Source organism: Centruroides sculpturatus, unplaced genomic scaffold (assembly GCF_000671375.1).
Source record: "Centruroides sculpturatus isolate CEXI.00-Female unplaced genomic scaffold, Cexi_2.0 scaffold336, whole genome shotgun sequence".
Classification (NCBI taxonomy): domain Eukaryota; kingdom Metazoa; phylum Arthropoda; class Arachnida; order Scorpiones; family Buthidae; genus Centruroides; species Centruroides sculpturatus.
Window position 1 is genome coordinate 462,628 of NW_019384582.1, and position 12,857 is coordinate 475,484.

Here is a 12,857-nt window from a genome sequence, read left to right on the forward strand (position 1 = left end):
TCTCCATAATTGTAGGGCTCTGTGCATTACAGTGATGAATTATTAAATATGATCACTGCATATATTATAGAATACAGCACATTTTTTACAAATTACAAGCATGTTCTATTTTCTCTATTCTCATAGTGCGTTCTGGATTTATTTTGATGAAATTCAATATGAAGATTAAAGACAACTTGCAGTTTGATATATTTTTAATTAAAAGAATAGCTTCATTAACATAAATAATAAATATATTATTGTATGAAATTCAGATTAAGATAAACACAGTGAAATAGATAATAATATTTAGGAATGATAATAAATATGGTAAAATAGATAAGTATCTAAGTAAAATTTAACATATGATACATATCATATGTTAAATTTTTTTAAAAAATCCTTAACTTTCCCAGCAACATTTGGTAGTGCCATCTATTATAGTATCTTATTTAAAAAACTTTTTATATTTTTAATTATTATAGTATCAAAAAACTGAATTTTGAGGGTAGGGATGGGTTTTATAAAAAATTGTAAATGTGAATGAGTAAAATCATCATTAAGTCTAATCCCTCTTGAGGTATGACACAACTCCCTTTATCTCCCCACCTCCTTGACCTTTAACCACCAAAATTTAATGGCATTAATTCCGCTAATACTCAAACCTCACTGCAACATTTCAGAAATTTTTGACAAAAAGCACGGGAGTTACTAAGCTTCAAAGAAGGTGAACAAAATTGTGCCTCCCCAGACACATACAGGAAAAAACCCTAAATTTTTTTTTTGTAATTCTCAATATTTCAATGTGTCCTGAGTCCAAAAATGTAAAAATCTTTGGGGATCATTTTTGGACCAATTGCCATACTCTCCCTGTGTTATATATAACAGAGCTGGAAAAGTAATAAGAATCAATGCAACTTGTGTATGTATGATTTTCAACTTAATTTTTATTTAATATAATTCCTATAGTTGTTTAAACTGTAAGTAAATATATGTTATAGTTGTTTAAACAGTTTTAATTATCATATTAATTTAAAACTGTGTAATATTTAGTTATTTTAAAAATGTTTGCTTGTTTATTAATCGTTTACAAGTTTTTTTTTTTTTTTGTAGTAATTAATAAATATTTGGAGTATTATTTTTTTTATACAGAATGGACTAAGTTTGAAATTTTTCATCTAATCAATCATATAGAATATAATACAAAATTTGTTTATAATTTTATCATGTTTTAATTTAATCAAATATGAATACAGACAAAACATTTTTTTAATTTTTCAATATTCATTTATATTTATACTTGATTAAAAAATCTTACTTATATGTCGAAATTTTATTATTACTCAGAGTTATTTTTTGAATTTTAATAAATTAAATATATGTGCATAGTAGAATTTTTATTATGAAGATGTATATGACAGCATTTAAAACATTTTTATATTTTATTACAGGTTCTCCTCTAAAAAAATTATGACTGTCAATTGGAACTGGTTATGTGGTCCGCATTTTGCCATTTGGGATGGACATATTTTTGGTCGTTGTTTCCGACAAATGACCATAATTTTTCCTGCATATGCTCTTTTTTTAATTGTTTGTACATATTATATTGGAAAAAGAAATGGTTGTTATTTAAGAATATATCATCAACTTTGGGTTATAAACTGTAGGATATTTCTTTCAGTTTTACTTATAATATGCTGTGTTGTAAGATTTTCAATTCGTTACATGATTGCACATGTGCAATTAAGAGGAATGGACTATTTACAAGTTTTTATAATAATAATTGCTTGGATTGTACATATTTTATACTTACATATCTTGAAGACAAGATTAACTCCTCATTCAAGAGGTCCATTAATAGTAATAATATGTTGGATTTTAACTTTAGCAGTCACAGTTTTAGATTTACGAGCAAGTGTTATGACTAGCACTGACACGTTAGAAGTTTTAACTGAAAGATACAGTATAGGTTCTAGTACTGGATTACAAATACTGTATGGTCTAACTTTACTATTTTCTAATACTGTAGAATCCTCAGCATATGAAGAATTTTCTAGAATTGCACATGAAACTGAACCTCTTCTTTCTGGAAATATTGTACGATATGATAGTTTTCAAGAGGCTAGAGATCCTCACTCACTTGGTATTGCAGCTGAAAATTCTAGTATTATATCAAAGTTAACTTTATTTTGGATTAATAAAATGATGTCAAAAGGAGCTAAAAATCTTTTAAAAACTACTGATGATCTCTTTGATTTACCACATTCAATGAAAAGTAGTAATGTAGATGCTAAAATAACATCATTTCTGCAAAGAATATGTTTTAAGGAAGTGAATGATGAAACTTGTTCAACTACTTCATCTAATGACACTAAATTGTATAAACATAATCTTCTTAAAGCATTACATTATTGTTTTGCAACTGAATATTATTTTCTTGGGATATTAAAAATTGTTTCAGATGCCTTAAATTTCTGTGGACCATTACTACTAAATTATTTAGTTTCATATTTAGAAGAAAAAAATGAATCCATATCATTGGGATGTTATTATGCTGCTGGTCTATTTGGAGTAACACTACTAAATTCTTTTTGCAGTACTCATTTCAGTTATCTTATAAATTGTGTTGGTTTAAAAATTCGAGTATCACTGATTACTGCAGTTTATCGAAAAATATTAAATGTAAATAAATCTACTCTTTCTAAATTTAATAGTGGAGAGATTGTTAATTTTATGAATACAGATACTGATAGAGTTGTAAATTTTTGCCAAAGTTTTCATGAAGTTTGGAGTTTACCTTTACAAATAGCTATTGCTTTATTTTTACTATATAATCAAGTTGGAATTGCTTTTGTTTCTGGTGTAGTATTTGCTGTATTATTAGTGCCAATAAATCAAAAAATTGCCAGTAAAATTGGGAAATTAAGTGAACTTATGATGGAGAAAAAGGATGAAAGAATAGTAGTAAGTAGAATATGTAAATATTGTATAGAAAAATTTGTTATAATGTATTTCTTTAGTAAATATTTTTATTATGAAATATAATTTAATCATTCTCTTACAATCTATACATGAAGATTTGAAATTAATATGAAAAAACATTTTGATACTATTGAGAAATGTTTTAATTTTTGTTCAAAAAATTAAAATATTTTCCAGTCAAATTGTCCTAAACAGAAAATAAATCTCAATGGAATGATTTACTATGTAAAATATTTTTATAAGCCAGAAACCTGTCTGAGAAGAAATGTAAACAAAAACTTTTTGGTTACCATGCATAACATAACTTCAGTAAAATGGAATATTTTGGCATTAGGTTACCTAGTTCTAAATCCTAGTTCTAAATTTGTGAGCTTGACTTTTCAGTAATATTTTTTTGTTAAGAGTATAGTTTGTTTTCAGAAACTAGCTGTAATAATGCAATACTGCTGTTTCTTTCTAACACTATGATTGCTGCACAAGAAAATATAAACCATACTAGATTGAAATTCCAACATTGTGTGTGTTATATATGACTTCATCATAAGTTTGTGTTTGAAGCCATATGATTATTTTGATTTACAGTTTAATACTGAAACAGATATTGATAGCTGATGGTGTGGGGGACAATTTCATATACAATATTTAGTGTCAAAATTTGAGCTCAATGTTGTTGATTACTAGTAAAAAATATATCATCATTTATTGGTATCTTAACATAATAAATTCACAACATACATTTTCAAAAAGTTTTCAAGAAAGAAAAAAGTAAAATTTATATGAAAAACTTTTATTCATATTTTTATTCATTTTACCATATAAAATACTATATAAATAAAATGTATAGTTGCAAATGTAAAAAGTTAAAAAATATAAAAACAAATTGGAAAATTTATACATTTTGACTAAGTATTTGCTCTTGCAATATGCTTGAGAAAAGAACATTCAATGCAAAAGTGCTGATTGCAATTGAGATATTTGAAGATTGGCTGTTTGTAGTAAGATTTTGCATAGTTTTGTCCATGTTTATTTTTTAGCCTCACTTGCAATATACTCTTCATCTGAATCATCAGCAAAAGAAATGCCAGCATCATCTTCACTCATATCTATTATGTCTACCATAAGGACTTTTTTCTAATCTTTTCATTTCTGATTCATAAGACATTTTTTATTATACTTTCTGCAACTTTTAACCACTCAACAGAGATGTAAATGATAACTTCTGTAACTCTGCACTTATCTGCAGTAATAGGAATAACCAACTTGAGTCTGAGATATAGAATGACTCATGCAGTGTAAAATCATGGCATTGCATGAGCTAGTAATGTTACACATAGATTAAAGTGTTATTTGAGCCAAATTTGCAAGTTTATTGCACTGATCATATGATCATATATATATTATATATATATATATATAATATATATGTGTGTGTGTATGTAATTATCAATATTAAGTGATAAACAGTTCTTGTTTCAAAGTTGAGAGAATATTTTATTTACAAAACATCAGCAAAAGTTATATTTATTTATTTAATCCATATCATAAAAGTTACTCATTTGTATAATTTGACTAAAATGTTTATTCTAGAGCAAAAAATAAATAATTAATTAAATTTATTCATGAAAGTTGATCATTTTGATCAAAATATTATATTAAGTATGATCTAAAATTTTTTAAAATTATGCTTAATGCATTTTCAAATGATATAATTTTCAAAAAATTTTAAATATTTGTTGAATTCTGATATTCAGATAATTTAGTTCTNTTAAAGAGTAAGACTTGATTTTTGCTGAAAATTGAAAATAATAGTTATTAAAAATGAAATAAAATTGACATTTTTATGTATTTGTAAATAAATATCAAAGTAAATGAAATGCAGAAAATAAAACACCTTAATGTTATGTAAATGAAATGTTTCATTGCTTAGCTAACATAGAGAAGAACGAGCAATTAGTAATATTTCTGGTGAATTATTAGTACAGTAGAGCCTCGAAAACTCTGCACTCAATAACTCGGCAATCCGGATAACTCGGCCACACCCTGGCAGGGCAAAAAAGTCCTTAATTAATTAATTTTCATTATAGACAGCTTTATGCCTCATAAAGTATTTTTCTGAGGTCTGTCTTATCAGGTAAATTACTGTACACAGTGTATTCATTAATTTTCATTTTCATGTAGTAAAGGTTCCATGCCTTTGGAAAGGACGTACTTATCCTTTGTTTAAGGGTATTTGAGCAGTTTATTCTCTATTGTATTCTCAAGTAAACAATACATACAAGTACAGTACAGTATTTTCTGAGGAAACACTCATAATTATTTTTTAACCCCATTCCCGATAACCCGGCATTTTCACAAACTCTGCCACCCTTCGGTCCACATTAGGCCGAGTTTTCGAGACTCTACTGTACCAGCCAAAATTCAGTACTATATTATTGACATGTTGTAACAAAAATTAATTTCCAAGAATTATTTTATTAGATGAAAATTGAAAAGTTTTGTTAGTCCAACTTGATGAGAGTTAAATTGGACTATCAAGTACTATATTATTTCCTACAATAGGGCAGTTAAAACATTTCACGGGTACTTGATTATTATACAAGTGTAATCGACTTGTTCATAAAGTATATCTAATATTTACATATAAATCATACAAATTTTAATTGCTGTATTTTCAAATTTCTCTTTCTCATTGGTGCTGATAAATAAAAACCAGTAATGTGAGATTTGAGTTAAAAGATCTTTTTTCTTGAGATTTGAGTTTTTAACAGATTTATGTTCTTAAATTTGATAAGAGGATTTTTTAAAACACATCTTAGATAGATCATAATTTTTTGTACTTCACATTATTCTAATGGAATCAACTATGCATTCTTGTTGATGGATAAATTTGAATTAATAATTACATGATGAAGAACATTCAGATTAAATTTGGCCAGTGGAAAGATGAGAATAAACTATACATTAGTTTGCATATTATTAGCATGCATTATTTTAGTACCCAGTGTACAGGCTGTTATGGAGAAGGTTGGTATTCAAAAGGCTTAAATATCTTGAAAAGTTTAGGATGAATAAATTCATAGTTTTTTAAGTAAATTGATTGTTCTATTTTAATGCATAACTTAAGTTGTAAAATAAAGAAAGATTAAATGATTGAGAGAAAAATGAATTTGCTATGCCATTTTTTATCATTGTAGCAGAAGTCCTAGAATAACCACTAAATATTTAAATTTCCAGATGACATAATTAATTAATATTTAAAAAAAATAGTGAAATTCTCTTTGGATTCAAATATATTTTTTCTTTTTAAAATTTAGATAGGTTAAATGATTCAATTTACATTTCATACAGACACAGATACAAGTTACATATACAATATTTAGTGTCAAAATTTGAGCTCAATGTTGTTGATTACTAGTAAAAAATATATCATCATTTATTGGTATCTTAACATAATAAATTCACAACATACATTTTCAAAAAGTTTTCAAGAAAGAAAAAAGTAAAATTTATATGAAAAACTTTTATTCATATTTTTATTCATTTTACCATATAAAATACTATATAAATAAAATGTATAGTTGCAAATGTAAAAAGTTAAAAAATATAAAAACAAATTGGAAAATTTATACATTTTGACTAAGTATTTGCTCTTGCAATATGCTTGAGAAAAGAACATTCAATGCAAAAGTGCTGATTGCAATTGAGATATTTGAAGTTTGGCTGTTTGTAGTAAGATTTTGCATAGTTTTGTCCATGTTTATTTTTTAGCCTCACTTGCAATATACTCTTCATCTGAATCATCAGCAAAAGAAATGCCAGCATCATCTTCACTCATATCTATTATGTCTANTATAATACTTTTTATTTTAGTTTATGAAAGAATTACTGACTGGAATTCGTGTTATAAAAATGCATTATTGGGAAGATGTATTTGCATCTAAAATTACAAAGTTTAGAAAAGAAGAACTAAAATATCTTAAGAAAAGAAAATATCTAGATGCATTCTGTGTGTATTTTTGGGTTATTACACCTCTTGTAATTGCTGTTTTAACATTCATGACTTATGTTCTTCAAGGAAAAACTTTGACAGCAGCCAAAGTTAGTTATTTTCAATAATCTTAATCTAACTCTCTATAATTATTTACAATTTATAAATTATATGTACAGTAAATCCTGTTCAATTCCTGGAAAAAATTCTTCAGAATGCAGTGATTTTTCAAAAAAAAAAACCTTTTCAAAACAAAACCCTGCCAAACCAGAAAAAATATTTGGTATCATGCAAGTTTGATTTACTCAGGCTTTACTGTAATATTTCTTTTGTTTTTTTACATCATTTTATTTTTAGTAAATATTTATTTTATATTCATGTCTTTAAAACATTATTAGAGAAAAATTATTTGGTACTTATGGGTTAAGAGGACGCCAGTCGGAATTAGCGTTTTTTCAGAATAATGCAATTTTTTGTTTGTCAAATTTAATAAAATTGTTAAATCAAACAATAAATTATGATTGTAAAATTTTGTTATATCTTTATAAAACTATAATAATAAACCACTTGAATATGCAAATTGTTTTGTAGTGTATATGACAAATAGGTGATATCTATCATTCTAATTGATTTTTTTTCATTTTTACAACCTTATCAGTAAATTTTCTTCTTTTTAGATTTAAATTTACTAGTCTATTGTTACTTTGATATTTTCATTCAAAATCGCGACTTTGATCGCTATTTCCGACTGGCGTTTTCTTAACCCATAAGTACCAATTATTTTTTCTCATTTAATAGAAATTAATTATATGGTAATAATTGCTTAAAATTAAGCATGACCAAATTTTTTGTGGGCCACATTCTGATTACAAAAAAGGAGAGACTAAATACAAAAGAATATGTGAACACTCAATTTTAAGTTTATGACCTATCTAAATGACACATAACATTGTATATTAAGTTAAAGAACTAAGAATAAAATTTTTTAAAAGTTTATATGCTTATATATGTTTTATAAACTGTGAAACTGAATGTTTAATATTTATAATTACAGTATATTATATTCATTACATTTTTAGATAAAAATTTATATTTTACTTCCTGCTACAGTTGGATTTAGTAGATTTACTGATCTTGTACATACTAAATTATATTTCTGATGCAAGAGTAAATGTAAAATTATCAAAGCAGATGAAAACATAATATTGAGAAGTAATATTCTGCAGTGCTTTTTGAATTTATGTATGAAAATATCATTTTCTCAATTGCCAAACAGTTTCTAATTTTCATGCATAAATGAGGTTTTATTGCAGGAATGCAGGAATTATAGGAATATTACTCTTATACAGAAGAAAGAAAAAAGAATTTTGGAGAAATTATATTTATTTTATTGTGTGATAATTCTAATTTATATGAACTAATCTTGCTAAAATTAAATTTAACTTAATTTAATGATGGATAATACAAAACAATTTTATTTATAAGCCATTAATTTTTCAATGTTTCCATACTTTTAGTAGCCATTTTTAGTGTCCATTAAATTTGTTATGAATGAAGAAACATTTGGCATAAAATATTTGTAACTATTTAATAACTTTCTATAGAAAACAGTAGCTTCAAAATAAAAGTCTAAAACTATATGAATATATAGCAAATAATGATATAACTGTTAAAATCTAGTAGCATAATGCTTAACTATATGTAATGAGGCCAAATAAATTTGCATTTAATATACAGCATTTATGTCTATACTTACTGTATATTTCCTGATAATTTCCTGACACTTTGAGAGACTTCACCGCCAATCCGTACTTTTATAAAAATTTTAAACAGTTCAATCAAAACATATTAAGATTGTTCAGTGTGCTTAAAAATTTTTTATTTGTGCCAGATCTAGTTTGCAGGAATTATAGGAATATATTTCATAACAGTGACATGCCATGACATTTGATGATAGGGAAGCTGTGTTTCCATAAAAATTTTAAGCAAATACTAGAAGTGACAAAAATAAACAGCTTATTTAAATTCTAAAATAGATAACTGACATGAAACAAAAGATATAAGATTATTATTTTTTATAAAATAACTCTATTTGGCAATTTTTTCTACAAAGTTGTTAACTACTTTATCATAAAAATTGCTTCTTGTCGTTGAAAATTGCTCGTTGTTCCATCAAATTATTTAATGAAACAGAAAATAGATGAATATTGTTGACTGTTTACAGATAATTAGAAATACTTACTGATATTGATATGTTTGTCATATCAGAATTGGTTAAATTTACAAACTGTATTTCAATCTCTTGTTTTTCCTTTGTTTTGATAGTCACTATTGAAAAAAAGATTGAAACATTATTTTGTAAAATGAGCCAATTCAATATATTAGGAACATTCTGATACGCCAATAATAGTATCAGTTCAATATTAGTTACACCTATACAGGTATCTATCTGTTCATATATAAAAATATTGAAGAGCTGATTTCATTTACTGTATATTCAATAATAAATTGAAGTTCAGCTTTACTCAAAGGATTATTTTTTTGGAAAATTATGATTTTAAATACATTTTTATTTTTAATTTTAGGTATTTACTTGTCTTGCTTTATTCAACATTCTTATTTTACCACTAAATGCATTTCCTTGGGTTTTGAATGGACTTATGGAAGCTTGGATATCTTTAACTCGACTTGAAAAATTTATGGGCACCTCAAGTTTTGATTCAGAAAATTATTATTCTTCTATAAAAGGTAATTCATTATTATTTTTGTAAATCTGTGTTTCAATTTTCTGTCAAATGAAACAATTCAAAAACTTTTCATTGAATAAAAGAAATATTTATTAATAAAAAGTTTATTAATTGATTTGATATACATGAAGATAAATTTCATTTGATTTGTTAAGATTACTCTGAAAGACAATACAAATAAAAAATTTTATTATATTTTCTTTGTTGTCTTATTATATACAAAATAGACAAATTCAAAACAATGTGATGCAACCTTTTATTATAAATTATAACATCATTTTAAATTACATGAAAAGAAATAAAAATCCTCTAAAAATCAAAAGATGCAAATAAATTTTTAAGTTTATATTGTCTTCAATTTTAATTTTATTAAAATAATTATATTTGAATTTCTTATATGTATTTTATTTTTTTTTAAAATTAAGTACTTTTAAGATTCTTATCATCTGAGAACTTTATATTATCTTTATGTATTTTAAATGTATTCTACTGTGATGTTCGAAACGATGTATACAGTAGAGCCTCGATTATCCGACCCAATTGGGGACTGGGGTTGGTCGGATAATTGAAAAGTCGGATAACCGAAAAGTATGAAAAAATCCATTATTAGTGTAGTATATTATTATATCCCATGTAATTAGTATATTAGTATATCGCTATTAACCTACTTCGCGNTTTTTTTTAAAATAATAATCGTTGCTATTGTATCGTTAAAAATTATTTTATTGCTCACAAAACAAACAACCACTCATAATTATAAAATTAAGCCTCATTTAAATACTGGCCTCCCTCTCATGGTTGAGCCAGTGTTGCCAGCTAAAACACGCAAAAATTTAACAAAAATAATATTAAAGTAGCCAAGACATAGCCAAATACACTAGCGGACATTTGAAATTTGCTGACTAGAATGGTTGGTTAACCGAGGTGGTGGTTAATCGGGGGTCGGATAATCGAGGCTCTACTGTATATGGTTATGCAAACAGGAATACATAAAAGAAATTCAATACAGTAAAGTCTATAACACAAAACAATTTTATTCGCCTTGAATAAGTTCAAATAATAACAATCCCACTCACAGGCAGTAAATAAGCAAATACAACAATCAAATGTTCCTTTATATGATTGAACTGACCAATACGCGACAATATTAGCGCAAGGACTTATAACTATGACTTAACCTAAATATGAACTAAGAAGGAGAAAAAGAATAGATAGAAAAATTAGGAGAAGGGGAAGAAAGAAGCACCTGGGGATTTTTAGTGATGTGTCTCAGGTGGACCACCGTCAGTAGCGTAGCGTAGTGGGGGCGGAAAAATTTCACATTAAATAATAATAATATCTTGTAAGAATTTGAACCATTTTATTTCATTTTTGTGCACCTATGATTCGGACCGATTGAAATGAACACGGAATACCATCCGGACAGATCGGACATCCAGACAGGCGGAATTGACTTGCCGTCTGAGGATATCGTGCGCGACCCGTTGAACTTTTTTTTTTTTTTTTTTTTTTTCNCCAATTTCAATTTTTTAAACGTTTTCAGTTGTTCTAAATACCCTTCTTCAGGATAAACTGCAATTTAAAAATAAGAATGAAAGATGTCCTTTGGAACAATTTGCATTTCAAAATTTTAGCCTTCCAGATGCTGTCCTTGTGTTCTTTAATCCTTGATGTTAATGACCAATGTAGTATGGCTCACTAATCCTACTGTCCTTCAGTGGTATTTCCTGGAATGCACATTAGATACGACGAGCTCTTTATATAGTGGGGTATCTTTTGTAGGTAATTTTCTTCCCCATAGCTGCTGCTATCTTTTTGTATATATATATATATATATATACACACACCTCCAATATCCAATACAGCTAGGTCACTTGCGTTACTCCTATCCAAGTCTCCCTAGTCGCTAACTGTAACTGATTTAGAACCAGCATGCACAGCACATTATTCTACGCATTGCAAAATGACATACGCATGCATCAGGAACTTCTATTCAAACAAACCTCACCTGCCGTCCGGGTCAGCGATTTTAATAAGGTGGCAACACTAGCACAGAATTTTTCATTACTTATTCTGTGACAAAACTGAATTTTAGTCTTTTAAATTGAGATACCTAAATAAGGGGAGGGCAAAATTTTCCTTCGCCCCGGGCGGCTGACACCCACGCTATGCCACTGGCCACCATTAACCGATACTCAGTTAATTCCAGCACTTATCTGTATTGTTCTTCTCTACTGTACCAGTCCACCTTCCTTTGAAGTTTTCTTACAATTTCTTCACTCCAGATTCCTTGATGAGAAAACATTAGCTTTTGGAAAAATCTCTGAACTTCACTCTTTATATTACAATTCAGGAGCACTACGAAAGCTGACTCAACTCAATCTGATTAGGTTCTCTAGCTCTTTTCATAAGTCTTAATTGACTCTGATCTCTCTACCTGTAACCAAGAGCATAACTCTATATTGCTTTCTCTTGTGCTGAGATCTCGACCAAAACTAAGTTTTTTCACTCTTTTGAACCCCCTGGGTTTCATTACCTCCTTTGTCTTACCACATCTGTTCTGAGAATCGGTGATCTCACCTGAGGAGAAAGAGATTAAGAAAGAAAGTTCTAGAATAGTGAAGACAAAGAACAAAGAAAACATTAAGCCTAAAATATAAAATATATACAAAAACTATACATTAAAATGGCTGATGGCCACACTACTGTGCATACAAAAAAAAATGTGTGTACAAATTTAAAAAGTTTTTAAATTTTGAATTCATTATTTTTTTTTAAAATAATAATTATATTTTATTTTCTTTCTATGCCTTCTGTTTTGTTTTTATATTGTCTATATCTTTCTTTAAGGTTATTTTAACTGTTATATTGTTATTATGTTAATAGTTTAATTACATTAAATGTAATACTGAGTTAATAGTAGTTAAAATAATATAATGAAATTAATGAAGTTTATTTTTACCAGCAACACTTTTAATTATCAAAATCAAACATTTCCAGCTGTTTTTTTTAGCCATCATTATGATATTAGAACATTCTGTTCAATTATCAATAATGGACTAGAATGTTCCATTATTGATAATGAAATAGATGACCACAAGAACAGCTGAAAATGATTGATTTCAATAATTAAAAGTGTTGTTGGTGAAGGTTCATCCCAT

At 27.0% G+C, this 12,857-nt stretch overlaps 1 protein-coding gene across 1 annotated transcript in view; it reads left to right on the plus strand.

Annotated features, from left to right (window-relative positions):
• The window catches only part of LOC111624498 (multidrug resistance-associated protein 7-like), a 61,128-nt gene that overhangs the window by 4,850 nt on the left and 43,421 nt on the right, over positions 1-12,857 (plus strand). The window contains exons 2-4 of the mRNA XM_023367348.1: positions 1,431-2,943; positions 6,832-7,059; positions 9,535-9,697. Coding sequence (XP_023223116.1) covers positions 1,450-2,943; positions 6,832-7,059; positions 9,535-9,697 — 1,885 coding nt within the window. The 5' untranslated portion in view covers positions 1,431-1,449. The remainder of the gene's footprint in view (positions 1-1,430; positions 2,944-6,831; positions 7,060-9,534; positions 9,698-12,857) is intronic.